The following is a 27,230-nucleotide window of genomic DNA, read 5'->3' on the forward strand; positions in this document are numbered from 1 at the left end:
CTTTGCAACTGTGCTGGTATAAGTTTTATATACTGAATCAGAATCACCATCCATCTACAGTTTGCCTTAACTCGTATGGACTGAGCCGTTATGAACTTCCTGTGGATTCTGGAGAATCTCTGGCGAGTTGGATTCATCCTTCTAGCTGCCACTGGAGCCTACGCTGTCATTAATCGGACATTTGGCAGATCTCTCCTGGCTAGAGTTAAATTGCGTGGCCGAAAACATTCGACTTCTCAAACTCCACCGCGGTCTTTCTCTCCGGAAAAGAAAGCTGTAACAAGCCCAACATCCCCATCTAGCTATGACAACGTGCTCCCACCCCAACGCAGACACACACTTGCAGATCTTAATTGTGATGCTACACCCAGACGCGACGTGCACGAAGGTGAAGTGCGCCGGAACATTCTACCCATGAGCGCCGACTATATGACCAGCCCGAGCGACAAGTACACACCGATGGGATTTTCCGTGGCTGAAGTCAAACAACTAGGGGACTTCCCAAACTATGCGGCCCTCAGTGGAGTTCCACTCCCAAGCCCATATCCCGAATTCAACATCGACAAAGCCCTGCCTCGGCCATATCGTCCATTCCGATGGGCGTATCACCAAACCATGTGTATGTCTCGTAGAAAGCGGAACAATCATGATTTGAAACTAATATCCTGCTCCGTTCAAAAATAGCCTTGACCAAACTAGAAACAGACTGGTGGATCGAGCTCGAAAACACGTACAAGAGCCGCATCGCCCAGCGCAAAGAACTCTACGCTAAGAATGGCAAAGAAGTCCTCGATTCCATGCCAGGCTCTGAGCTTGCATGCAAGGAGCTGATGGAGATGGTCTTGCAGTTCATCTGCGCCCGATACCCGCAGTACTTCACACTGGTAGACAAGCGCATACTGCAGAACAAAATCCTCGGTACCGAGCAGGATGTCACAGCCAAGCCGCCTCTCGAAGTTCTTCTGGACAACGTACCAGAAGACTTCGCAATCATGCTTCGTGATGACACGACGGGATTCTATTTCCTGCGCGCGGCGGTGATCTGCTCAGCGATGGGGTGGAATGTCGCGACAAAGGTTGGGAAGCAGCTGCATGAAATCCACGAGCCGATTCCGGATTATAAGGAGAAGATGCAGTTCTCAATGGATCGGTATGACTCTTATTCTTCGGATATTATTACAGTGCTAACACAAGAGCTTGGTTTAGATTTTTCACCAAGATGCCGACTGAGAAACCAATTCAGCGAGGCTCTTGGGGCGTAGAAATTGGACAGCCATTGTACGTGCCACCCGGGCACCCTCACGAAATGAATCGGCAATCCCAGCGGGCTGACTTGGCCATTGACGAGTGTCACCTGCGGGTAGACTGGCAAACCCTCAGGCGTCTACCCTTGTCCGGTGCGGTGGTTTTCAATTTCAAAGGGCTTTTTACTCCAGTCACGGAATTCCGCGATGAGCCTGGCGTGCCGGGTTTGGTGATGAAGCTAGTGACAGAGGGAAAGAAGAACCTCATGGAGTACAAGGGTGTTTGGCATGTGCAGCATGTTGTAATCCCTAGGTTGAAGGAATGGGCAGAGGAGCAGAAGGAGAATGGATTAGTTCCGAAAGATTGGGAGGTCTCTACTTTGGATGACAGTCCATGGTTCAAGGGTTGGCAGGAAAAGTGGCATCGGCAACAGGGATTCTAGGCGGTTGATATGTGATTGCTCCATGGCATTGTTTCTTTGGTTAAATAGTTCCATGATTCCAAGATAGTTATAAGGAATGTACGGAAGTAGCCGTTCATTCCCACATCCGCTACGACGTTCGCTACGATGTTCGGTTCGGCTTCGTCCCAACCAAGTTAGGCGCCCCGCTAGTGAAGCTTTCATTAGTACATGGCCAAAGTTTTCTTTCCCTCCAGCGTTTATTTAATTGATTCATTTGTTCCTTGGACCCCTAACGAACTTGATCACCCACATCATGCCGAGATCCGTTCAGCACTGGCCAGGGGGAATCCCCACTTCCATCCAACCACACCCAGAGACAGATTTATCTCTGGACCAAATTAAGGAGGAAGTCAAAGGCTGGCTACTATTTGTACAGGTGTGTTCTTTATAGCATTCAAATTTCCAAACAACCACCTTATCAAGTTCTGCGCTAACATGCATCCAGGAGAATTGGGTTTCTGCAGCAAACGCAGGTTCCTCCTCCGATGAGAGATATGAGTTATACCACCGCCGGCAACTGGTGGAAAAATGGGCTTCGGCTACACAGGAATTTCGTGATGTGAATTCGACTCGGTCAAATCTGTCCTCGAAGTTCATTGTACTAACGATTTTTTTTTCGCCCTTATTCAGGCGTACCAATCGCGTGCACCTGTGGGTCTTCCAGGTACAGAGGGGCCAAGATCGAACATAAATGAACCTGTTAAAGGTCTTCGATACCCAGCCGAAGCATTAGAACGTCTCTACGACACTCTTCAGCCGATCGATATTAACGGCCTGATTTCTCTTGCCCCTGTTGATGAAACCCATCCTGCAAATCGAGCGCGATGGGTGAAATTCGCGATCCTATTATATAACTATGATATTGAGACTGGGCACTGTCTACTCGATAATTATATGCCATCGGAGGCTATCCTTAATCCAGCAACCACTACCGATCTATCAGTAGAGGATTATCTGCCCTGGGCGGATCTTGAGACCGCAAACTTCGGGTCTATCTATCTCACACATACTGGCAAAGTACTCTATCTCGGTTATTCAGGCCCATACATGTTGGTTGATGGACTAGGTCTAAGAACCGGGCGCCTGACAATTGTCGAGTTTGAAATCAACGGGACTGTGAAAGAATCTGTTGAAGTCCGCCCGTTTAATATGCGAATGCCATACTTGAGCGCCTTCGAGAATTGGTCAGGTTTTGGGGATATCAAGCATGCTCGGGGTGCTTATAGACACCAAAATCCGCCGTGAGTATCCATTGACCTACCAGCCCAATAAACTAACGCATGATATTAGACTTGACATGGACCTACCGATCGTCGATATTCTCTGTCAAGCCAAGGACGCTAACCAACTTCCAAACTCAATGTTCCTCTGTGACCGAGAGCAGTGGACAAGTGATGTTGAGCTATATGCCCCGGGCTACTTGGCTCTCGAGGCCGAAGGGCGCGGGGGAGAGTACCCCCTAACCCGTCTCACTGTACCAGGCCCTATCCAGGCGGTCAAGAAACAGGTTATGAGCAGGGTGCAGGACCCCAATTTCACACACCCCAATTTTCTGTTCATTCCTCTAGGCCGATTTCCATGAATCTCCTAGATGTGAAGACAGCCGTGATGATGCCTTGCAAAGTTAGGATTACACGATTTTGATTGCACGCGCGGTGTGACGTGCCAGGTCTTTTAAACAAAGTGTGCATTGAATTCAGAATAAATAAGATAGGGAGAGAGAGGAAGGAAGCAAGTTGCAAAGTGGGAGACAGCTAGTTCTTATAGCTGTGTCCTGACCGCTTTGTAAACAATGCAAACTTCGAATCATCTCGCTAAACTATCTAGCAAACAATCTAGCTAATGCAAACTAGCAAACAAACAAACAGGCAAAGCAAGGCAAATGTTGGATCGTAACACGCGGCAGATCAAGCAAGATCGAGGTGGTCTTTTGAATTTACCGAGCCTACGGATAGCAACATTAGCACCCAGTTCCAGGACACAGTACTAGAAAACCCAGGTCCAGAGACCGCAGACTCTGTATATACCGACAAGTGGGCAATTAGCTGATGTATTTTACGATTTCATGTATCATTATGTATTAGGTCTTGACTTTGGCATCAAGATTCTTTGACAGTGAAAATCTTGGCATGCGCCCGTGCACAGACCATTTCCCCACTTTATTTTAAGGTTAACCGCCTTGGCGCTCGGTCCGCCGTCAACCATACAACAAGTGCATCGTCCCTGCCTACCTTACTCCCAAGGTTGCTTCCAAGTCTTCTCTACATAGTAAACATCTCAATCGTGACATTGTATAACACTAGACTAAATCCTCAAATCTCATTGAACTGGACTTAGCTGTATCCTGATAATCGCAGTCTTCGGAATTCAATCAAAATGTCGAGAACTACATGTAACCTATACTATTCATTTAGACATGCACATAGGTGACTTACCTAGAAATAATGTACATGCATAAGCAAAGTTTAAAAATTGTAAGAGAAAAGGAACATCAATGTAATACTCAAGACCCAACAGCAGGTGGCCTAGTGGTAACATTACGTGTACCACGAGGGAAGTGCCTAAGATCTTCCACTACCTGGACTGTTCCGGTTCAGCTCCGGTTGTTCTCGCCTTTATCTCTTTTTTTTTCTCCTTTTCTTTCCCATTCCACCTTCCTTGTTTTCATGAGAAGATAGCATCCTTCTGATTTTCCTCTTATTACAAGGACTCTTCTTTCATATAAATGAAGAATAATGAGCAACCAATACAGACGCATCGCTATTGATCAACCTTGGAAGCCATAGCGAAACATGGCCATACCATGCGCTGTTGACAGTCCAAGGCTTGGCGATAATCTGCAGATCAACCTTGGGGCGGTCTTACATTGACCTGCATTGACCAATCATGCTCTTTACCGCGCATGGTTTGTTATCTAAATGCCTTCTTCGATTGTCGCCCATGACAAGGATCTGTCTTTGTTGCCCCAAGCCACTAGCACATTGTGGTGATTCTGGAGAAAAATACCAGTCTACCCGAAAAGGAACAAAGAGGCTATCCAAATTAAGAGACAAAGAATCCTTGTTATTCCAAGTGACATACGTAGTTTCCAATCCAACTCGTATCTTCTAACAAGGGGACAAGTATCCGTTGACAATGTGCATTATTTTTGGATGTCTCAGGTCTACTCTTTGATGAAAGACAAAGGTCCCTTCCCTTGTTCTTTACCATAGAATGTAAACCCACTCTCCAAAAGCTATATAAAGCCCCGGTTGCTCTGAAGTAGATATGCATCAAGTGCTCCGCCAGCTTCACTATTCCAGTAATCTGGCTCTAGGGCTTGCGATCCCTTTACCCCAGTGGTCAAGTACAACTTACAAGTCTAACCCTTTCCCCTCCTAGAAAGAACAAATTCAGGAATCATGTCAGCTAACTACAACTGGCAGGCTGTCCACCCGGTCTACGGCGTACCCATTTCCGTCGTGCAAGCCACCGAGCAACCAGTAATCCGCTGTGACGTTCGTCAGAAGCACAATCTCCCTTCCAGGTCATGGGCGGTTTGTATTTCCACATGGATCAACACTAATTATTTCTTATGGTCTTTGTGCGCTGGCCTCGCCGGCTATCGCTCTGACAAGGAGTGGACGAGTACCTTCGAAACTCATTATCGGAAGACCTGGGATGAAATCCAGGCTAGAGTTCACGAGATCGAGGGGCCTTATAGGTTCGGTATACCCATTCCAATGCCCCCAGTCAGGAGGGCTGTAGTCATCCACCACCCCGAGAGTGGCCCTGCGCAGACATTCACGGTCCGTCCGGAGCCTCGCCCGTCACATCTTGTCCCGCAGGTGACTACTATGTCTCGACATGCTGTATGGGGGCTTTTGCGGTTTGTGACTGAGCGTCAGTCCTGTGTGCCTGATCAATTTGACGTAGTGCTCGATATATTGCCGCCAGCGCCAGCACCCCCTGTAGGTACACGTATTCGGGGTGTGGCTAGAAAGAGTGTATATCAAGGCGACTCGAAGGATGATGTGATAGACACATACTGCCAGTTCGGAAATTGAGAGGAAATGACGTAAGTGCTGTGGGTTTCCGCTTTCGAGAAAAAGAATATACAATTTATTGAGTGAAATACACAGTAAAGCAACGGTAAATAGTATAAAGTATCTTGTAGACATAGGTCAAACTGTGCCATTTGTGCCGTTTGTGCCGTTTGTGCCGTTGACTTGGAGTGGTGGTGTGGTGACTTTCAAATCGTCCATGTACCACGCCAAATCACCTGCCCCATTCAGATCACGCACACTTTCACCGTTACCTAGGCATCGGAACCGGTTCTTAGAGCGGTAGTCAACATTGAAGTGCTCCCCGCCAATGTTTTCAAGGCAGTCTTTGAAGTGTAAAATCGTGCCCGGGTATACTCCGGTGACTTGGCCTTTACTCTTTCCGTTTTTGTACCAGCTCCGACACTCATCCGACCAGACCGTACGCTTGAGGAACTCCTGACACCAAACGTTATAGTCTTCCATGGCTTCCTTCTTGACATCAATTGACCTGTGCGAGATATGTTAGTCACACGACTGGACCCACGACGACCACAATAACTCACTTGATATCATGTTCAGCAATCCTCTCCGCCCACCGGAGAATGTAATCACATGTCCAAGAGACCTCGGTCAAAAGCGAGCCATGGGAGATAGGGCAATTCGGCCCGTTGAAGATAAAGTAGTTCGGCATTGACTCCACTTGGACCGCAAAGAAGGCCTCGGGGTTGACTTTCCATCGCTCTTCCAATCTGGCTCCATTGCGGCCAACCAGCTTCCAAGATGGAATAAAGGACGTGTCAAACCCTGTGGCACAGACGATCACATCAAATTCTTGCTCGTCACCTTTCGATGTCTTGATACCATGTTCTGTGATACTTTCGATTGGATCGAAGGTGAGAGTCGCATTGTCCTTGTGGAAAGCCTCCAGATACCCATCTCCTGGCGACAAGCGACGGCAGCCAGGACGGAAATCATGAGAAAGCATCTTTGACACAACTTCTGGGTCAGAGATTCCCTTCATTCGCTCCGCCATTTGATCCGCAGAAGCCTGTGTCAAGCCCAATTGCATCGGGTGGCCTTTATACATACCAAAAAAGAACGCATTGACACTGTACTCGGAATTGACTTAGTTCTGACCTCTGTCGGGGAGTGGACTTTGAACTTACCTGTTCTCCAACCCTCTTCGGTACTTGAAATGAGCCTCTGGATCTTCCGCGAACTTCTTTTTCTCCTCTTCTGTGAAGGTAAAATTGCCTCCACTTTCTGTCATCTCCGCGCAAAAGTTGACAGAGACCCAGGTCGGACTGCGCACAAAGTTGACAAGTCTGGCAACCTTCGGCTGCATTGCAGCGACGCATTGAATTCCGGAGGAGCCATTACCAATGACTGCGACACGCTTGTTCTCCCAGTCGTAGGTGTTATCCCTATTACTCGTTATTAATCTTTGTTTGAGAGTTCATAAACAACATTTACTCACCAAGTCGAAGTGTGAATCAACTTGCCCTTGAAACTCGACAGGCCCTCAATCTTGGGCCAGTTGGTTTTGCTAGCAGGAAAACCGTTAATAAGAGTGGGAATGTCGAGGATAACTGATTCTCACTTCAAGAAACCGGACGCATTGACCAGAATATCGGCCTCGTCATGCGTGATTGTACCATTTTGGTCTACCACCACTTTCCACTTTCCGAGCTCTTCGTTCCACACGGTCTCAGTAACACGGGTGTTAAACTGGACGTCTTTGTCCAAGTTCCATTTCTTCGTTGTTCGTTGAATGTATTCCTCAATCTCGGGACCGGGTGCATAGAATTGGGACCAGGTTGGGTTAGGCTCGAATAAAAATGTGTATGCATCTAAGTGAATGTCAATTTTGGTTTCCAAAGAGCTACCGAGGAGTCTTACGAGCCGGGACATCACTAAATATGTTAGAAAATACAGTCATGCTTATTGGAAGTATAGACTACTCACCAAGCAACACCAGGATAGGTATTCTCGAACCAGGTTCCGCCGACCTGGGGATTCTTCTCGTAGATCTTGAAATCCACGACATCGCCGAGCTTCAGCTCGTGGTCGATCTTGTGGGCAAGTGTCAAACCCGAGTAGCCCGCGCCGATACAGATTATCTTGAGTTTCCGTCGCGCAAAGGCAGGTTGCTCGGCGCAAGGGACCCAATTGGGAGGGGTCTCGCCGTTAGCCACGCGGGTAGCGGGTGTTAACCCATTTGCAGTGAGGTCAGACATATTGAGGGATTCAAAGACTGAGCTGTTAATGAATTTCTATTACAATGCTACTATAGCTCCCGCTTTATAGAAGAGAGGAAATGAGAACTTAGGGGGCATATGGGGTGATTTCTTTTTTTCCCCTTAGTTTTGGCTTTGGGGGAACACATTTGGTCTAGGCTGTTACTCTGTACTTTTGTACACGGAGTAGGTTTCTGAAGGCATATAGCGTCAATTGAGAAGAAGTCGTTGGCTATTGGCAAACCCGCTAGACAGCTTATCTCCACACCAGCACGGGGAAGCTAGTCGGACGTGCGGAGTACAAAGTACGGAGTAGTGGCTCTCTCCATAATTTCCATAATTCTCACCCCTTTCAATTGGCACATGGCGCCGCCTATCACGCCAAGTTTCGAAATGAAGCGCAAATTTGGGTTCACGCTAAAAACGGTCCTGCGTTGAAGGATCGTTGAAGGATCCTTGGAGAACAATGAACCGACCCCAACGTACCCGCTACAACGCTCGGTTAAGGTTCCTTTTATTATCTCAATTCCGCTTGCCAGGACGGTATATGTGCCAATGGCACGTTTTATTTCATATCGTACATTTCTCGAATGTGATGCATCTCAAACTGCAATTCACAAAGCCGAGGGACTCCCCATTGAAGACAGATCAGCATTATTTGCGTGTTTTATACTTATCCCATGTCACATCCACCTCCTGATGGACTGTGATAGCACAAGGGTCTCCTCGCTCCACATCATGATGATCACTCACAGCCTCGTCCCTCAGCGACCGGGGGCCACTTATATCGTTCATTAATTCGACTTCATCTACACAGCTAAATTCATTGATGCTGAATAATGAGTCCATGGGTGGCTTTTTGGATCGGGGTTTCCGGAGCCAGGTCGTCGAAGCAGAAGCAGATGCATTCTCGCCACTTGGAGTGTTGCGGCTGTTTGATGAGCGCCCTGTCCGAGCCTTGGACCACCATCGACGAAAGAATGGCCCGAACGTAGGGAGGCACGCGCAGATGATCCCAACGAAAGGTTCCACGGACGACCAGATAAAGACCGGTGCCATAGTCCACGTAGCGTCTGTTCCGTGGGTGTTGTTCTGAAGGGCGATGATCCGGCAAATACTTGCGACGCAAACACTGAGCTTGATTAGCCCGGATAATGTTATAGTAGGAGAGGAGAAGAACATACAAACTCCCTAGGAGCAAGATGCCAACGACCGCTAGCTTCTGCGACGATTGCATCTGCAACTTGTAAATTGTTGGCATCGGCATACACAGTATTATCACATCAATCAACATAGCACCAATTCCATTGCCGAAGAAGAATTTAGGCACATCAATGCATACACCAACGGCTGTTGGATCAGTATAGGCCAGCCAGAAATATGGTAGTGGTCGACATGCCACTGCAACCGTGACGATAATGGTGACCCAATACCCAAGCACCAAGAACATGCAGAAGCCTAGTGACCAGCGAAAGTTGAAGATGCGGCCGTAGAAGAAGACGATCGAGGATTTGGTGAAGGTGATAGCTGTGGCGTAAATCATCACATAGGCAAAAAGTATCTGAATGTTTGGTCAAAGTCTGTCCGAAAGCACCTCGTTCGGTATTTTCCTTACCTTCCAAACAGTAATAAACTCTGCTTTGTTCAAGGATTGTAAATGATAACCGTTGCCATATGGAATGCCTAAGAAATCTGGTGTAAGTGATGTGCCATCCATTTGTCACGACTCATTTTGACTCACTTATAAAGCAGGATATTGCTGTGCCCCAAGAGAATATAAGAGCTGCAACGATTAGATAGTCATCGAGAGCTAATTTTCTGGCCTCTTTGTTCTTCATTGGCGCAACTAATCGCAATATAACTGCGATGGTCCCGAACACCGCTACAGGAATAACCGCTCCCAACAAGTTGCCTGTCTGATTTTTCGCCAGATCTACCCCGGCCGGTGCTGGGCCAAAGTCACCTGTAGCAGTGATGCTAGGCATTTTTGCGGTCTTGCGTGTGGGGGAAAATCACGAAAGAATGGCACAGCCCCGCGACCTGAAGATGTATATCCTGGAATTCGGGTGGACCACTCCATATGTATATTGATTTCCAAAAGCCAAGCCCTTTATTCAGCTATTTAATGACGAAGACTCCTTTGGATGAAAGATTTTGTTTTTGACCTATCCAAGGTGCTCGGACTGGTGATGATCCGCGGACATGAAACTAAATTAAGTCCCAAAGAAATCTCAGTGTCGGTGTGCTCCATATAGGGGGAGCCGTTGCTATTCAAGTCAAAAAGTACATTCTAGAGCCTGGGCTGGGCAACGACTCGCTAGTGTGGTTGTGACACTTCGTAACTTCGTAACGGTCCTCCGAATGCCATTCGATCCCAGTGCCGGGGACATGCCGGCCCCACAATCCGTCCGTTTGACACGCGCGGGATGTCCCGCTTCCTTCCATGGTACCGTACTTTTAACCCTAAATCTCGGCTTTCACAACGACAATGGATATCTCCACTCGCCAAGTCTGCCTCTAGTACTGCCAATTTCTGTTTAGGGGTTGAGTAGCCAGAAAGCCGGAATTAGGAATCCTTGTCTTTCACGCTATTATTTATCTATTATTGGCAACGCCTAAGCAGAAACACATGGAACGTGGGCAAAAGTCATCACTTATCTTGTTACTTGCTTCCCCCCATTTGTGGAAATTACGATTAATTCTCTCCCACACCACTTGCCCTTATATATATACTTAGATGATTTGTACGAGGCGTGCGCCCCTTTATTTTCACAAAAAGTACTCGGTGTAGGCGCTCAATCAGTGTCGTACTTTTCTCACTCTTCTTAAACTCTATATACGTCCTATCCCACAATAAAATCCTTCCAAGGTCACCTGCATCCTATTGCGGTAATAAATCATGACTATCAAGCGCCATGCGTTGTCTAGTGGGTGAAGATATTCATGAGTCGCTAGGTTATATTATTTACTCCTCAGAGCAGGCCGCCTTTGGGACCAAATGCATCGCTGATCTCATTTCAAGCTTAGCTCACGTCTCAATTCTAGCTGGGCCCCCATGTTGCAAGCAGGTTGTGAGTCAGCTTTCTGGCTCCTTGAAGTGGATAGGACTTTTGCTCCCGGCCTGGATTGGTCCTCCTTTCTCTCGCTTAGCTAGCAGCCAAGCTCAATCCATGGGTCCTTTTCTGTTGCCTTCTCCACGCAGGTTCTTCAAGCAACTCTTCAGTTGCCTTACTGCCGATCCTTCTGAAATAAAAAGAAATACGAAGCACTGCCAGGGTCTACATGATTCATGTAAATCACGAGGGTAAGTAGCAGCTTTATTATGCTTGTTCTATCTTGAAGAATCTCAGGGTCCAATATTTGAATCTGAACTGCATCTCGGAGCTGGAACTGCGGGTAGGCGCAGTTCCATTGAGGTTCGCACCGAGATCTATGCCTAAATGGTCCCGGCGCACTCACCCAAGGGCTATAAAAGCGGCGGCAGATATTATTCTATCTAAATATATAACTGCATTGAAATTAAATCTCCGTCCATTTATGTGAAAAGCTTAATTATCATAGCCAGTCATATTTGCGCCCCATTAATAATAGGAGGCGCTTCACCAATATCGCTGGTATTGTTCTGAAACTATATACTTCATGTTTTTGGTTCGCAGAGTCAAGTTAGGGAAGGAGTGCATCAGCAAGGCAACAGCAGTTTAGATAGACACCCGTGCAAGGAAATCCTGATTCATTTGATTGAGCTTGACTGTGTTTTGAATATTTTACGAGCAGTACTTTGGTACTAGCGCTTCGCGGAACACTCGGCATATAATGCATCTATTCATGCCACCACGGAGAAATGCATATATTTTATCGGTTATACGATGAAGTTTTGTTCCAGGGCGTATAAGATTTGAGATACGGCATGATATGCGGATAGTATTGATCCTAAGTATCTACAACATACAAGCAAGTATCTAGTTGAAGGACGACACGCTCGGTCCCTTGTTTCCGTCGGAATTGTCCTCAGCAGAACCTATTATTGTGTCAGACCTTTTGTTGAGACCATTTCTGCCTCAGGTTGCTCCCTACCTTGTTTGATCTTCCTTGCCAGCGAACACAAGACAACTCACGCTTCCCTTTCTCTCTCCTTTGTCTCCTTTGTAAAACAAGCTATAGATGAAAGAGCCAAAAGATGCACCTATTCATTGATATCACGACAGAAAGAACAAAGAGAAGTCCCAGCTAATGAAACACAGATTGTGTTAGGTCCCTGTGGCATCTCTTAAAGCCCATTAAACCTGCTCAGCATGGAGAGGCCAACACTTTGGAATTATTCATACGACCCTGCAATTACTGAGGCTATTTCATGATTAACAGTTTTCTTGCACCAAAGTTACACCGACATCATCGCAGAGGCCTCAACTTCTGCATTCAAATTTTGGCAAGAACCCCTTATCACCAAGTCCACCGCCAGATTCCACCATGTCTAAGCATCCAAGCCCCAGCACCTTCAGGCTGGGCGATTTACCCAGGGAATTAGTTTTGGCGATTGCAAATGCGGCGCCTATCCGGGACCGCTGTATTCTTCACCAAACCTGCAAGCATTTACACTCACTCCTCGCAGATAGTGTCACAGAGGAGAGACGACTGACTGCGCAAGTCCTACCCTCCAAGCAAGAATACGAGGAACATGACTGGGAATGGAGTTCTCCAAATGCATTTCAAGTACCGCAACGCACCCTATGACGACTTTATGTGCTGAACCGATTTGGCTCTGCTTCGTGCCTTTTCCGGCGGCGCCAAGGTCGCTGGCTTCGCTTATTATATCGCCCGTTGGGCTAGCTGGCAAGTCATGCAGGTTTGTATGGACGCAGGCTTGGATTTGAATCAAGCGGCCTCGAACGGGGATACGGTGGCACATGCTCTGGCCGGGCGCAATGATTGCCAGTTCTTTCGGAAGGTGGCACCTCACCTTACAAATGAGACTATGACGAAGGTCTCGATAAGGGGTGAGACTCCGCTGCATGCTGCACTGAGGCAAACAACTCCGGATATTGCCAGGGAATTTATCGAGGCTGGTGCCGATCCCAAGTCCCTAGATAAATCGAGAGATTCTACTCTGCTCACTGCTCTTCAAAATCGCCACTTTGAACTTGCACGCTTGATGCTGAGCAGAAACGCCGAACTTGCCCCAGGGGGTTATATAGGAGGGCGTGAAATTCTGGTGGCAACCTCAGCTTGGGAAGTTGACATTGTTCATACGCTCATTCGCTGTGGTGTGAGGAATATACTGAGACGCTTATGTGCGCCGTTCGGATGGAAGCTTGGAGATCGTGAAGTTGGTTTGCGACGGAGGACCGAAGCTTCCCTTGGCAGGGGCAGGATTTGATTCATCTTGCAGAGGATGCTTCTCCTGGTTTCCGGAGGAGGAGGTCTTTGTGACTTTGCCCACGTGAAGCTATTCAGAGAGTTTCATGCCAGTAGCTAGTTAGATTATCACCTTCGATATATCTTACACATTACACATTGCTTGATTACCTCCTCTTCTCTGTCCCCTAGATCGTATATGTGCATCACGATTGCCCCCTGGGATGAACGATCTGGCATTTATGCCTTTACGGCGACGAAGTATGCCAACCGGTAGCCATTCACCTTCACAATTGAAGTATACAGATACAAGAATAGTCGGCGCTTATGCGGCCTTGTTGGTTGTCTTTCTATACGTATTTCTTACCCTTCTCAAGTTTAGGTACGGCTTTATGTATAACTTTGATACAAGTATTCTATAATTGCTTCGCTTCGCTCCGCAACAAACATACAATCCCAGCAGGTAGTCACCAAATCCTATCCCAAGCATATAGTAGTTTCATTGAATCGGTCAGTCTAAGCACAGCGCCGGGGACGTATCCCCTCAGATCGAAGCCATAGCAAATGCACGAACAATTAAGACGGGGGCAGCGACAAAAGAGGCTGGGTGTTACATGACAAATGAAGAGAAAACAAGCAAAGCTAATAAGCATATTGGGAACAAATAAGAGAAAAGATAAGAAGCCAAGAGAGCGACGAGCCCAGAGGCTGGCGATGTCAGACGCAACCGAAAGACGGTGATGTATGTATACTTTCAGAACATGTCGGCATGGGCTGGCATCGTCGCCGACGTGGCGGGTATGTATGCAGGATAATGTATGTGATGGCTCGTGAAGGGCGTCTCGAGTGGCCGGGGGATTAACCATAGATTTGAATTCAGGACTTGGGCTCTTATTTTTCCGTGTCCTTCTAGTGTGTTCGGAGGAATGTCAATGCACCCTCATAACTGTTCCTTGGCGGAGTAGAGGCCGCCCGGAGTCACATGTTGCTGTTCCGTGTATTCTCCACAGCTGCACCCATAAGAATAGAAGGGAAGATAGAGAAAGAAATTGAGCGACAAGTGGGTATCATAATGAGGCTGTTTTGGAGTGGCTGGAGATTAATGGAGAGTGAGAGGCGCGGACGATGGAAGCGAAAGAAAGTGGTCGAGGAAAATTGTCATTCCAAATTTAGTCCGGGTTGGTAAGCTAGAATGAGATTAGCAAGAGCGTTTCGGACCCAATGTGCTATATTCAACTTACCCGAAGAACGGGACGCGAGTAGTCTTCGTTGTCTTGCAGCGAAACACTGCTGTCCCGATGACCATTCGGGTAGAGGACCGTGTTGGTCTTCATTCGCCGATCGGTAAATGTTGTGCCCGTACGTGAGGGCAGAGATCCGTTATCGCTTCGCGGGAAGAAACCTCCCATGAAACTCGATCCCCTGCTTCTGTCGTCTGCCATGTCTTGGCTTGGGATAGGGCTGACGGAACGAGCGCGTTTGCGGTAGAAGAAAATCAAGAAGATGAGAGCACCAACCAGAGCGAGTCCTCCGAGGACGCCAATCACAACGCCTGCGATGGAACCTCCACTCAATTTCGACTTGCTGGTAGTGGTGGTGCTAGGCGATGCGGAATCAGCGCCAGAAGTTGCACTTGCACCAGAAACGGTGATGGTCTTGACTTGGCCGCCAGAGTTGGTCTGCACTGAGACCGTCGGCAAGGAAGTTGTTGTTTTATCATCCGAGGAAGTTGACTAGGAGAAAAAGTTAGCTAAACGTGCCACTGGTCAAACTGGTTGTGCTGTAGATACAATGGGTGAGGTCGAAGTGGTAGTGGAAGTGGTAGTGGAATCGGAGGCAGTCACAGTGACCGTTACAGGCGGGTCGCTAGTACTCTATCCCCGATATTAGACCCACAAGCGAAGAGAGAGTAAAACACCCAATCAGGCTAGCTAGGCTGGCAGGAGGTTTATCCGTACAAAAATAGGAAACAAGATATGCCCAGTGTGCCCAAGATATGCCCAAAAGAGAAAACAGTGTCAAAACAAAGAGGATTGGCTTACCGAGGTCGTTGATGAGGTAGAGGTTGATGTTGATTTGGTTGAGGTTGAGGTTGACGAGGTAGTTTTCGAAGTTGTTGTACCAGCAGCTGTGCTAGTCGCATCGTTGCCGACAACTTCCACGTAGGCGTACACTCCTTTGGATGTGCTTCCACAACTGTCAGCGGGATAACCCGGGCATGCACCATCACAGTCCGAAGTGTCGTCGGTTAGTGAGGACTTGGCGGGAGCAACGTTCGAGCACCAGCATTTACTCCCTTGGAGGATAGCAAAAGCGTAATCGGTGCAGGTAGTTTCACATAATCCATTCGATTGAAATGTGTTAGAAACTGTGTGCCGAGTCAGCGATGTGGCTAAATCTATATAGAACAATTGCGATCACTAACCTCCCGTGAAAGAAGACCCCGTGTTCTCTGTAGCACAGTAGGCCAGGTCGGATGAGGCCGATACGAATGGCCGAGCCAGAAGAGCAAAAACCGAGACCACTACCGCGACCTTCATGGTGGGTGTGCTCGATCGAGAATTTCCCATCAAGCCGGAGGGTCCGTTGATATCTGTTTATTGTCCCGCGCCCGAGGGGTGAGAGGGTAAGCGACAGTAAGGTCCCAGGCGTCGAGGGAAGATCGAAGTTGTGTGTGTGGGCCGACCGAAGTGAATTGTCGATCACCTAGAGGGTTGAAGAATCTAATATGGCTGAAATGTCGTCTTATTTGTCCCCCACTTTAACGCTGCAAAAGTTGTAGGGTGTCAACACATTTCGACTGCATAACAAAATCACAAGAAAAGAAAGAAACAAAATGAATGGAAGAAAAGACGAAGTCGACAGGGGAGAGAGAGAAAGAGAGAAGAGGAGAAGGGGGATCTCCACAGTCACGGGCTCTCCAGGTACTATCCTGCTATCCTACATTTATCCTCATCGGAGTATGTCGAGTCCCGACGTATCCGGTGGATCCTGATTTCTATTTTCTGGGAATTAGATTTATTAAATGAGATCGATGTCATTTGTGTTGACAGATCATCTGGATCATCTTGACTTAGCGATCGGGTTATGTGTTATGTTGTGCCTATGCCTATATAAACAGCCTTTAAACATAGCCTATAAAAACCCGTTCGATAATCTACGTATAACATACAAGTATACCACAATAACACAGTAAACAACATAGAATCAAGTATTTTATTGCCTTTTTTCCTAATCCGATCCTTCTCCACTGCCATGGCCTGACTGGTAGACCACCGATCGCTATACCAAGGAAACATTCCACCCTGCATACCTTTCTTTTTTCCTTTTTCTATCTATATCACTCCGTATACCCTCCTACGCACAGGCAGTGTGCTTCTATTTATGTCCCGTCTGCCCTTCTTCATATCTCATATCCGAAACACTTATCCAAGGGATCGTCAGTGCATCATGACCCGGTTTGCAGCGTAAGAGTGGACATACGTAATAGAAGTGGAGAGGAAAACTTCGCCGAACAAGAATGTTCCAACTCTGGATTTCTGGCCTGGGTGTATTATTTATAAATAAAGCCAGGGAACCGCCGATATTAATCCAAGCTTGTGGCAATAGCACTGCATTTCCTCCACTCCATCTCTTCAGCTTAGCCACATTGTAACTTAACTTGTACGGAGTTCCTAGTCTAGTGGGACCCGGACCGAGTCCTCAGTACCGAGGGCCTTCCAAGGTACTCCCGTCCTCCGACGGAGTATATCACGATGAAATACGGAGTAGCCACCTGTCAACTTGCAAATCCTTGGTACGGGGTGTCTAGGCCCAAGGTAATACGGAGCACAGGATTCTATATTCTATTCTAGTTATCAGGAATCGTATACGATCCGAATGTTCGCTCTCGCCTTCCATGCCCAACCGCCACAAACGACGATCGACTAGAGAGATCGCTGTGATTTGCCGGATCCAAGCGAACTCGGCTTGGATGAAACAGCGCTAGGATTTACGTGGATTTACCGGCTATTAAGTGCGTTTTCCGGGCGGATTTTCTTTCTAGAACGTGATTAGACTGGCTTGTGCATTCATCCTCCGGTCTAGAACGGAGGACCAAGGATATTTGGATTTGTATAACATCCTAACACAGTAGGACAGCATTGTACACCGTATACTCTACGGACGACGGTCTACGTGTCATCCATGATTTTCCCCTTTTTCAAAGGTTATCTCTCCTTTATCGACTCGTCCAATATGAACTCATCTCCCAAGTGGAGAGTCTCCACTCGGCGTAAAGATGGAAAAATGATACCCATGTGCTAGATACAACTTTTCGATCGATCTAAATTCCAGCAGGTTCATAACTAAATGCTATAACAAACCGAAGGATGTAATAGTCAATCTTCAGTTACACAAATACAACTGCAGTGGTTTAGTTGAATAAAACAGTAGGACAGTGTGTTCCCCGAACGACCCATACAGAATCAATAGTCGCAATAATACCGAGCATCATTGGACGAATATTAATACGCATCTCCGTACTTACGAATATTCCCTGCCAAGGCAAATCCTGAAGTGATGATGTTGTGGCATAATATGGCTGAGACAATCCGCCACAACGCGCGGGAAGTCCGACGTAATCTCCCGGCTTTCGGGTGCCGCGTAGTTAGGGTTACTCGACCAGTCTCTCTCTGCTCCGTACCCAGGTGGTCTTTGGGCAAGGTCTCGACTTCAACATGTGGCGAGGCTCAGGGCTAAGTCAATAATTATTGCTATTGTGCCTGCTGGCTTGCAGGTGGCGTCCAGGATCTGAAACAAGCCTACGGAGTACAGCGGTGATCACTTCCTGCTGCAGGTATCCGACCATACAATATTGAGTACTACAACATTGCATGTCTGTCAAGTCAGTTAGGTATAGGACCCCAGATTCAATCATCATATTCATATTACGGTCTCAAGATACATCCTGCATTGAATAAGAATATGAATTCAACTAGTCTGCTGTTGTACATGAAATTTGTTGGGCACGCTCCCACCTTAACTGTCGCGACTGAAGTCAAGAGATAGATGGCCAGTTCCGGAAATCACATCAATCATCACGCTGGCTTCCGAATCTCCTGAATCCGCCGAACCCGCCGACTCGGAATCCTTCGAAGTCTGGCTAACACTGCGCAAGCCGTTGGTGTCGGACCCTGGCAGAGCGCCAATCATCGCTTCATCCATCATGGATTCATCGATATCCTCGACAAACTCTGGCTCGGGAGGTGAAAGAGAAGATTTGACCCAAGCCAGAATGTGGGAGCTTGGAGAAGAACGCAGAGGATCACGCTCCGGTCGGTTGCGTTGCTCTGACTCGGGCGGGGAACCAGATGAAAGTGAAGATTTAACCCAGGCCAGTATGTGGGCGCTGGGAGGGTTGGCATGCAGAGGGTGATACTCCGGTCGGCCGCGGTGCTCCGGTTGTGTAGTCGTCGTGTCTGATCTAACGCTGTCCTCTGATCTGACGCTGTCTTCATCATCATCAGCATCGAAGAAACTAGCCACGGCGGATAAGGAGGTCAGTCGGGTGAAATGCCACTGCATGTCCAGCAAGTCGAAACTCGGAAGCGGTCGAAGGACGGGGTCGTCCGTTGTCATTCTAAATCGGTAGCCGGACTCAATGGCACGATATGTTGGTTCACCTCGCTTTCCTACCGCCACGATCAATCGATCCACGCTGTTGACGTTCTTGCTAGATATAGGCTCCTTGGACACATCAACCACGTCGTAAAGCTTGTGGTCTGGCTTTGGTTGCCAATAGAACTCGATTTCCATTTCAGTCATATCCTCCGAGACCCAGACGGGACGCAGAGCGAACAATCCACTCGACCATGCAGACCGAAGGTCTCTGCGAAGGCAGATCAGATTGGAGCAATCATTGACAGGACTGTCGGGCTGAGTTGGGTCACTGAAGACGGCTCGTTTCCACCTTTCAGTTGTACTCTTTCCCCAGAACACATCTGCAAACCTCCAAAGGCTAGGAGAATCCGGGTCATCCTGCAAGCGGGAGCTGGCTGCACTAGCTGGGAAGATCGGGGTGGTTTGGTAGAGCTTGCGGGTGCCTGTGATGACACACTTGTATCCATCTCGCTCTCGGGCGGCATAGATTGCAACTGGGGAAGCACGTGGCCGCGAACTGAAACTCGAACCCGAAGTCGGGGTTGAGTATGCTGATTCGAGCTGTTGGGCGGCAGATGGAGTTGCCGTCCATTTGAATGGGAGAGCACAAATGAGATCAGAAACGGTATGCATGAGTTTCATTGACAAGTTGGCGAGCTGTACGATGTACTCAAGCTTCTCGATATCGCACACCTGGAGAACGGCCCAGAATGGGGAGGGGACTTGTTGTTCGAAAAGAGCTCTGTTGAGTTGGCGAAGAAGGATCTTCCGCTGGGGAGACTGGATATTGAAACGCTCATCATTAACGCGGACAACAGTAGCTGAACGATCTAATTCGGTGGTGGACGCGTTTGACATGTTGACCCACGTGGAGGCAATCCTGCATCAAAGACGGTGAATTGGGAATCCGATTTGCACGCGCGTGCTCGGTTTCTGAACGAGACAGAAAGCTTTGTGTTGATTTCAAGCAATTGATATCCTTCAGGTATATCCCACGCGTTCTATTCACATTCAGAAGTAACATATGGACGACACCGTTCTTGAAGTTAGGATATCTCACTGCGTGTGAAGAGGGAACGCGTGAGAGAGAGAGGGTATGTGAAGGAGGAGTGTGAAGGAGGGGGGGAAGCTTTGTTTTGATCTCAAACGATTAATGTTCTTCAGGTGTGGCCTTCTCATTCTGTTTATACTCGGGAAGGAACATCATACATGTGGGCTATATCGGTCTTAAATATAGGGTATAGCACTGGGCGTGAACGAGAGAAGAAGATGTTTCTTGATCTCAAGCGATTATTATATCTTTTATACATAGCCCGCGCGTTCTATTCATATAAAAGGAACATGTGGACGACATCGTTCTTGAATTGAGGACATCTCGCGATACATACAAGCCGTCAACGGCACCTTCCAACTTTAATGCAAAAATTCATCATAAATCATAGGCCGTAAACATCATATTCTTAGGAAAATTACCGGGAATTCATCCATTCTCGATCTCGAATATCTCGCATGCGCTTCTCAATCAACCATGCCCTCGGAGGCATCCCCACACGAGGTCTAAGACGAGGTCTGATATCAGGCACAGAGCGCTCCCGCTGGATGTCATGGATCCGTCTACGACGAGCGCTTCGAATCTCGTCAGACAATTCAACAAGCTCATCTATGTCCTCCTGTGGCCAAAAGTCAGAATCCAAGAAAAGTCGTCTGTTCGGATGATACATACCGGCTTGAGGTACGAGAAGATGTAGTAGCATGTCCTCGTCTCTTCATACTCGAATCCCAGCTGCTCAATAGCTTCCCTCACTACCAATCTCTTCGCTATTTCGGTCCACCGATCGTTTGGCGATTCATCCGCGCCCGTGACCTGCTGCGCAATCCGGCCCGTTTCCACTTCTTCCAGTGGCACATGTCGGGGTTTGACTTCAACAACGTCCAGAGCTCCGCTCATAATGGCTTCGTCTTGAGATGAAGCATGCACCACAGACCAGCCATCCGTGTTTGTAGGGCCTTCGTCTACTACGCGCGTGCTCTCAATCACGATGTCCTTTTCCATTTCACGCATGGAAGGAGCCCTTATTTCGTGGCTGTGAGCTATATCGCTATCGTCTTCTAGCGGCACAGGTCGACGATGAAGTGAAATTGTTTCCCGCTCCCACGGATCGTTGAAACCAAGAGATGGCCCGCTAGTTGGAGATATTGAGTCTTCCGGAGCGAGAGAGTCTTCACTGTCACTGCGTGTGAGGATTATTTCTTCCTCTGACATTCGCCCGCCTCTCCGAGATCGTAGTTTCATACGAGGTGTATGGACTTGAAGCGGCGACTGGCGTGATGGGATGTCCGATTTCCGAATACTGATCTCTTCCTCTACCTCTTCATCCAGTGGAATCCGTCGCCTACCGTTTCGCCGAAGACCTCTCAATCCTCTTAATTCGGGCTCGGGACCCGAAGGTACACTGCGTCTTGTTTCACGTCGTTCGCGTATGACGATTTTCTCCTCGTCATCACTGTCGTCCAGTCGTGGCCCCTTGTCCTTCCGCCGGATGACCACATCCTCGTCAATTTCTCGATCTGAAAAATCGACTGGTCCTCGGCGTCGCTTTGGGGGTGCATCGTCAAGGACGACCTCTTCCACCTGGACCGTTTGGGGAGGCGGAGGCCGTGGCCGTGGCCGTCGTCGGTGGTATGGTTCTTCTTCCTCGAACTCCAGTATCCTTTCGCGCGATCGCACGTCGATTTCACTTTCCCATCCGCGATCTAGCGGGGGCTCTTCCCTTTCTTTTCGTCGGATGACCACTTCCTCTTCCTCGAATTCGCGCTCGGGGCGACGTCTTCTTCCTCTATGTTTCCCCCGCTCCTCAACTGACAGATCCTCTTCGAATTCGCCTTCTGGACGTCGCCTGTGGTGGCGCACTTCTTTCTCCTCAACGAGAAGATCGTCCTCAGACATTCGTTCTGGGTGACGCCGGCTCCCCCTGCGTATTTCTCTGTCTTCAATGATCAGATCATCCTCTTCAGATTCCCGAGAACGGTGCCTGCTCGCTCGGCGTCTTGGCCGTTCGCCGATGATTTCCTCATCCTCTTCGAATATCGGCTCTGAACGACGCCTCCTACCACCACCTCTTTCCCTTTCTCTCTCCTCGATGACAAGATCATCTTCAACTTCTCGCTCTCGCCTGGGACGATGCGTCCTCTCTGGACGCCTTTCCCTCTCCTCAAAAATAAAGTCCTCGTCAACTTCGCGCGGATGGCGTCTACTGTCCCGGCGTGTCTCTCGTGTCTCAAAAATCAGATCCTCGTCGTCTTCATCACGAAAATGAGGTCGACGACGGGACGCAGATGGCCGCACGGAGACATCGTCGCGGTCAGGTGAGACAATATCGACCTCCTCCTTTGTCCGCTTGCGAACCACATCATCCCGTGCTCGCGGCGGTGCAAAGCTTTCTTCCATGAAGTCTCGCCTGGGACGTTCTCGGATGTGCATACGCTCCATATCCTCAGCTAGCGGCTCGGACCTTCGACGACGAAATTCCACATCTTCATAGTCGCGATCTCGTCGGCGCGGCCGGCGATCTCTCTCTCGTTCGACTTCATAGAAGTCATCTTCCTCGTCGTAGTCGCGGGGTGGTGTTCGGCGGGGCATTGTGGGACTGTGCGAGTGATCACCGCATTGGATTTGGTGTAGCTACGGTCGGAAACTCGACCACGATGGAGAAGACTCTTAGTTCAAGCTCGCAGGAGCCTGTCGAAGGGTTCAGTTGAAGGCAAGAGGTAAATTCAGTTGGTGACTGGTGGGGCTTGCAAAGGAAGGTGGGCTGTGCTCTAGTCAAGATCACGCAGTTGAGCGGCTAATGATACTAGTACGACAAGCAATATAGGTAGACGAGAACCAACTGATAGTACTCCGTACACACTCATGAAACGTGAACTGTTTTGAAGAAGGCTGACAACCCTGGAAAAAGAAAAGTGGTCATCGACCCCGCGGCTGATGTCACTAGGGCGGTTGCAAGATATGTAGCTAAACATCATTCCCATACAGATCTTCCAAAGGTTTCCCGTTTCCATTGTTTATTCCCCAGGTCTTCCAGTCTCCGGCCCTACCCCAGAATATTAGCTAATCCTGCCAGAACCTTGGTTCTCTTCTCTCAAACTGCCATTTTGGGATTCAGAAATGTACTCGGTGGAGTCTCATATGCTTAGCGTCATCGAAGTCCTTAGAGGCCCAAAGCTTGCCTGACGTGGGTTGTTGGGTGCTTCTGCTCAAGGCCACCTCCACCTGGTATACACCGACTTTAGCATCCGATCCACTTCCAGGCACTCACAGGCTACAGCCCAGGGATATTCAAGATATCTCAGGGTGTCTTCTGTTGACACTGTGAAATTCTGAGATAGAAGAATAGTCGGTGAGAACGTCATGATCTTTTTTTAATTAAATGATGTATTTTTTATGGATATGTTCTCCTCAGGTACACGGCGGAAAAGGCGGGAAAGGGCTTAATTGTGAATCGACATTTCAATGTATAACTTTGGATTAGTCCGCCCAATCAGGCGATGGCATAAATTTGTGGCATTGGGTATATCGTAGCTAGTTATGCCAAGTAAAAGCAGATTATGAAAAACATGGTAAAAAAACAAGACATACAACATAGGCTCATAGGTCACTGGAAAGCAAGTCGCATCTGCCCCTTTTCGGGCTTACCCCGACTCCCTCCACCTCTTCCACGAGAACTTGTACCGCGTGCACTACTTTTCGTAGGCGGTGGCGGCTGTGAAACCTTGGCGTCCTCTCTGTCCTGGCTTGCAAGGTCCTTGGCAAAGTGCCAATCATCGTGTTCTTCTTTTTCATACTCGAACATCGACTTGGAGCACCGTGGACATACGAACCGGGGAATTCCGCTGGGTTCGGGGTCTGTTTCAGCGGGTTCTTGGGGGCTAGCTGGCTCGTCTGTGGCAGGAGTTTCAAGATGTGATGGGATCCTAAAGAAACTTTTGATCTTACCCCCGTCACTTTCAAGCTTTCGTCGTTTCTCAGTAGGGGCTTGTTCGCTGGGGGAATTATCGGTATCTCGAGGTCTTGAAGAATGGCTTAAAGCTTTCGCTTGATCACCGCGAATCAAGAAGCCCTCGATAGCCTTGTTGTTGGTCACGCCGTCTTCGAAGCCTGAGACACTCAACGACAGGTTCGAACAGGGCCATGCCTGTCCGTCAGCCACAACTTGACGAAGCAAAGTATTCGCCAGATCGTAGAGAAGATTCTCATTAATTGTATTGGAGCCTGGGATTGGAATTTGGCGAGAACGAGATTGCGTAGTTCGATGGTGTATTGTGATCACTTTTGGACGACGTCTATTTTCAAGTACGCCGTCTTCCACAAGCCGGCCATATATATCGGCTGCGAAGATACGAAGCCACTTCTCAGCTTGATCAGGTGAGTTGATGCTCGGTCGGAAAGATTTCGCGGATAGCATAGATTTAATTTGGGTTCGGGGATTGACCTCGCTGCGATCATCCCCGCGGATGATCCCGTAAAGCCAGGATGCCGTGTGGTCAGCCAGCTTAGTGCGCAACTGCTCAAGCGGTACATTAAGAAGCTCGCTGACTTTCTCCGTCCCAAACGCGGCAGTTATCTGATCGCCGAGTTTACCACCCAGCATTCTGATCTGGGTAAATTTATAACCATTTAGGAAATTCTGCACCGCCCGATTCCGCACAACGGTTTGTAGGTTGGGCTTGTTGCACGCACTCCCTAGTTTTGCGATCATTTTATTGCGGCCAAGCCCGGCCGAACAAGTGTAACTGAGCTTCTCCCAAACTGCGTTCCGCACCCATCGTACAATCTCGGATCCTATCAGCATGACAACGTCATCCCAGTCTGGATCATCTTCCTCTGTTTCTTGTTGATCGAGGTCCACTAAGCAGTCGGTGTCCCACTGCAAGGCTGTGATCGGCGGTATAGGTAGTTGTGCATCCCGGTTCTCGTCTTGTATTCCCATCCGAAGTTCTGGATATCTCCGAAGAAGTGCCCTATATATCAATGGAGACAAATCAATGAATACTTCATCGATGCTGGCTTTCTCCAGCCCAGCCGAAATCGGATTCTGAGTTTCGGGTTCCATATCATCGACACTCCATGTAGCCAGAGCCTCCTTCATCGTCTGGAGGATCTTTCGCGATTGTGCTCGGTACGGATCCAGCGACACCTTGTCCGTGCTTATATTTTTGAACGAATCATCCCGATATGCCCACCGGCCCCCCTCTCCCTCTCGAAAAGTCGCGACATGCTGTAAGACGAGGTCTGGACAAAGTTTCCTGGCCTCCGCAACATTGATCAATCGACTGATTCCGAACGGTCGCGCGGCGTAATTGATGGCAATCAAAGAGTCCCATTGCCGCACTGCCAATGGTGTCTCCCGCGGAGTCCCCAGGCGGACCATCTCACATTGTGCATAGAAGGCATCGAGATCGATATGCGCGATCACGCGCAGAGGGGTTGCCGTGGATCCCTGTCGTAACAATTGTAATTGTCGATAGGTAAACCGGGAGAGCTTCAAGGGATCGGACGACTCGGTAGGTTCGGACATGCTCGCACATGCGTCATGACGGTAAAATTAGACCATGGGGTTGTCGGTCAGAGCTTGGAATTTGATGCTCTCAACTTGGGACAAGAGCCCAAAATGGACTAGTGCTTGCACGTGCCCCGAGGTTCTCTTCTACAGACTACAACACACAGCAGCCCTAGAGGGTTGTAAGTTGAGTCATACATTGTTTTGTGTTAGTTATTTAGGTGGCCGCTTGTGGATGATATTAATTACTTGGAAACTTTCGTCATATGAGACCCCTCTCCTCTATGTTTAAGCGCGCCATTTAACCTTTTCCTACCATAAAACACTTCCAACATACCGTATAAGTCTGTCCCATCACCTTCAGGCTGTAACACAGTGTGCTTTGTATACTGCCCATAGTCCTCTATTTGCTGCTCGCGTATACTACATCCACGACTTGACCAGCCAAACCAGCCAGCATAGCGATGGATATCACCAGATACATGGTGGATGCAGCTGGCATTCAGGCGTTGTCTCGTCATCAAATTGCCACATTTTTCGATAGAAACAAGCCTATCACGCAGGAGAGCTGCGATGAGACTGCTGCTCTTATTACCAGAGGTGGACCAGTTGTTCCCACGCCGGCACAAGGTATGACGAGCTATACAGTTATTGCCGGTATCAACCCTAAAGCTATTCAATTCTGCGCCCCTGAAGCCGCTCTTGATATGAAGGTCATGGCACTAGCGAAAAGCATGTATAAAGATTTCGCCCCTGGCTGTGAGAAACGCGACTCGTTGGGCCCTCTTATCGTGTATGAAATGGATGTTGTAGAAGGGGTCGCTTTCTCTATAGCCCAACGCGATATTTGCGCGATCAACAAATACAGCCTTCTTGAGAGGACTGTGCAGGATCTTGCAAAGTAAGTGTTCTTGAATACACTATATACGACAGACACCTCTAACTTTCTAGATTTTTCGCGTTGAGCTGGACTAGTGGAATCGATATGACGCTATGGATAGACACAGCCGTTACTTCTGTAGAGCTTTCCCAGAGGTTAGGGACTCCCCAATGCTCTTGAGCGCTTCGTGCCAAGCTGACTGAAGTCCGTGAGCAAGGCTGGAGAATCTTGCTGATGCTCTTCCCGAGCGCTTTCGTGCTAAGCTGATCGAAGTCCGCGATCAACTACCACTGCTCTTCGCCCTAGACTATCCGCAGGTACTAAACCATGCTGACCTATGGGAAATGAATATCCATGTCAACGCGAGTACAGGAGGTATCGCCGGTATAGTCGACTGGCATGATGCTACCGTTGGCCCTTTTGGATTGTCATTTTGGGGCCTTGAGACCCTGCTAGGAACCTTTGTGCAGATGGCTGGCACTTTCATGCCCGTCACCTCGAATTACGGAGGGTATTTTGGGAGACCCTCTATGCTACCGCAGGCATTGTCACGGAGTCTCAAAAGCGGGCAGTCAAGGTTGGAAGGATCGTTGGCATCTTCCAGGCGTACAGTCTCAGAAAAGGGGTACCCGTGGAGGCAGGAGACCTGAGTCTTTCGGTTCTTGAGGAAGTCTTGTCCGTACCTGAATGTAACTGAAAGCTGAGCACCAACAAGCGGTCGAGGGCGGCAGATCTATGATTGTGTACGATTACTAATCATGGTCTGCTGAACTCAGGGGGCAACTGCATCTTCAGGTCAATTTATTACTCCGTACAACAACGGGGTAC

At 48.5% G+C, this 27,230-nt stretch overlaps 11 protein-coding genes across 11 annotated transcripts; 5 read left to right on the forward strand and 6 right to left on the reverse strand.

Annotated features, from left to right (window-relative positions):
* Nucleotides 1–90: 90 nt before the first annotated feature.
* On the forward strand, nucleotides 91–1,687 carry N7518_000274 (heme-dependent oxidative N-demethylase family protein; the record flags this gene model as incomplete). The annotated part of the gene is made up of 3 exons (XM_057181202.1): nucleotides 91–619; nucleotides 685–1,150; nucleotides 1,207–1,687. 3 exons carry the CDS (start codon nucleotides 91–93, stop codon nucleotides 1,685–1,687), a joined length of 1,476 nt encoding a protein of 491 aa, XP_057046552.1.
* A 274-nt stretch (nucleotides 1,688–1,961) lies between these two features.
* On the forward strand, nucleotides 1,962–3,290 carry N7518_000275 (uncharacterized protein; the record flags this gene model as incomplete). Its single annotated transcript, XM_057181203.1, has 4 exons — nucleotides 1,962–2,084; nucleotides 2,154–2,306; nucleotides 2,339–2,949; nucleotides 2,999–3,290. 4 exons carry the CDS (start codon nucleotides 1,962–1,964, stop codon nucleotides 3,288–3,290), a joined length of 1,179 nt encoding a protein of 392 aa, XP_057046553.1.
* Nucleotides 3,291–5,109: 1,819 nt separating this feature from the next.
* On the forward strand, nucleotides 5,110–5,754 carry N7518_000276 (uncharacterized protein; the record flags this gene model as incomplete). The annotated part of the gene is made up of 1 exon (XM_057181204.1): nucleotides 5,110–5,754. The coding sequence occupies one exon, from the start codon at nucleotides 5,110–5,112 to the stop codon at nucleotides 5,752–5,754; it is 645 nt and encodes a 214-aa protein (XP_057046554.1).
* A 117-nt stretch (nucleotides 5,755–5,871) lies between these two features.
* Nucleotides 5,872–7,970, reverse strand: N7518_000277 (flavin-containing monooxygenase; the record flags this gene model as incomplete). Its single annotated transcript, XM_057181205.1, has 7 exons — nucleotides 5,872–6,241; nucleotides 6,297–6,842; nucleotides 6,900–7,157; nucleotides 7,211–7,279; nucleotides 7,334–7,583; nucleotides 7,633–7,646; nucleotides 7,699–7,970. The coding sequence occupies 7 exons, from the start codon at nucleotides 7,968–7,970 to the stop codon at nucleotides 5,872–5,874; spliced, it is 1,779 nt and encodes a 592-aa protein (XP_057046555.1).
* Nucleotides 7,971–8,793: 823 nt separating this feature from the next.
* N7518_000278 (uncharacterized protein) lies at nucleotides 8,794–9,955 on the reverse strand (the record flags this gene model as incomplete). The annotated part of the gene is made up of 3 exons (XM_057181206.1): nucleotides 8,794–9,531; nucleotides 9,586–9,662; nucleotides 9,712–9,955. 3 exons carry the CDS (start codon nucleotides 9,953–9,955, stop codon nucleotides 8,794–8,796), a joined length of 1,059 nt encoding a protein of 352 aa, XP_057046556.1.
* A 2,482-nt stretch (nucleotides 9,956–12,437) lies between these two features.
* On the forward strand, nucleotides 12,438–12,701 carry N7518_000279 (uncharacterized protein; the record flags this gene model as incomplete). The annotated part of the gene is made up of 1 exon (XM_057181207.1): nucleotides 12,438–12,701. The coding sequence occupies one exon, from the start codon at nucleotides 12,438–12,440 to the stop codon at nucleotides 12,699–12,701; it is 264 nt and encodes an 87-aa protein (XP_057046557.1).
* Nucleotides 12,702–14,491: 1,790 nt separating this feature from the next.
* On the reverse strand, nucleotides 14,492–15,862 carry N7518_000280 (uncharacterized protein; the record flags this gene model as incomplete). Its single annotated transcript, XM_057181208.1, has 5 exons — nucleotides 14,492–14,509; nucleotides 14,564–15,055; nucleotides 15,113–15,188; nucleotides 15,348–15,690; nucleotides 15,748–15,862. 5 exons carry the CDS (start codon nucleotides 15,860–15,862, stop codon nucleotides 14,492–14,494), a joined length of 1,044 nt encoding a protein of 347 aa, XP_057046558.1.
* Nucleotides 15,863–18,341: 2,479 nt separating this feature from the next.
* Nucleotides 18,342–19,820, reverse strand: N7518_000281 (HNH endonuclease signature motif containing protein; the record flags this gene model as incomplete). The annotated part of the gene is made up of 1 exon (XM_057181209.1): nucleotides 18,342–19,820. One exon carries the CDS (start codon nucleotides 19,818–19,820, stop codon nucleotides 18,342–18,344), a length of 1,479 nt encoding a protein of 492 aa, XP_057046559.1.
* A 611-nt stretch (nucleotides 19,821–20,431) lies between these two features.
* Nucleotides 20,432–22,602, reverse strand: N7518_000282 (uncharacterized protein; the record flags this gene model as incomplete). The annotated part of the gene is made up of 2 exons (XM_057181210.1): nucleotides 20,432–20,632; nucleotides 20,686–22,602. 2 exons carry the CDS (start codon nucleotides 22,600–22,602, stop codon nucleotides 20,432–20,434), a joined length of 2,118 nt encoding a protein of 705 aa, XP_057046560.1.
* Nucleotides 22,603–23,617: 1,015 nt separating this feature from the next.
* N7518_000283 (DNA-directed DNA polymerase eta) lies at nucleotides 23,618–25,540 on the reverse strand (the record flags this gene model as incomplete). The annotated part of the gene is made up of 1 exon (XM_057181211.1): nucleotides 23,618–25,540. One exon carries the CDS (start codon nucleotides 25,538–25,540, stop codon nucleotides 23,618–23,620), a length of 1,923 nt encoding a protein of 640 aa, XP_057046561.1.
* Nucleotides 25,541–25,986: 446 nt separating this feature from the next.
* N7518_000284 (uncharacterized protein) lies at nucleotides 25,987–27,052 on the forward strand (the record flags this gene model as incomplete). The annotated part of the gene is made up of 3 exons (XM_057181212.1): nucleotides 25,987–26,423; nucleotides 26,474–26,557; nucleotides 26,620–27,052. The coding sequence occupies 3 exons, from the start codon at nucleotides 25,987–25,989 to the stop codon at nucleotides 27,050–27,052; spliced, it is 954 nt and encodes a 317-aa protein (XP_057046562.1).
* Between the last annotated feature and the right edge of the window lie 178 nt (nucleotides 27,053–27,230).

This window comes from Penicillium psychrosexuale, assembly GCF_028828465.1.
Source record: "Penicillium psychrosexuale strain IBT 29551 chromosome Unknown utg000001l, whole genome shotgun sequence".
Lineage (NCBI taxonomy): Eukaryota > Fungi > Ascomycota > Eurotiomycetes > Eurotiales > Aspergillaceae > Penicillium > Penicillium psychrosexuale.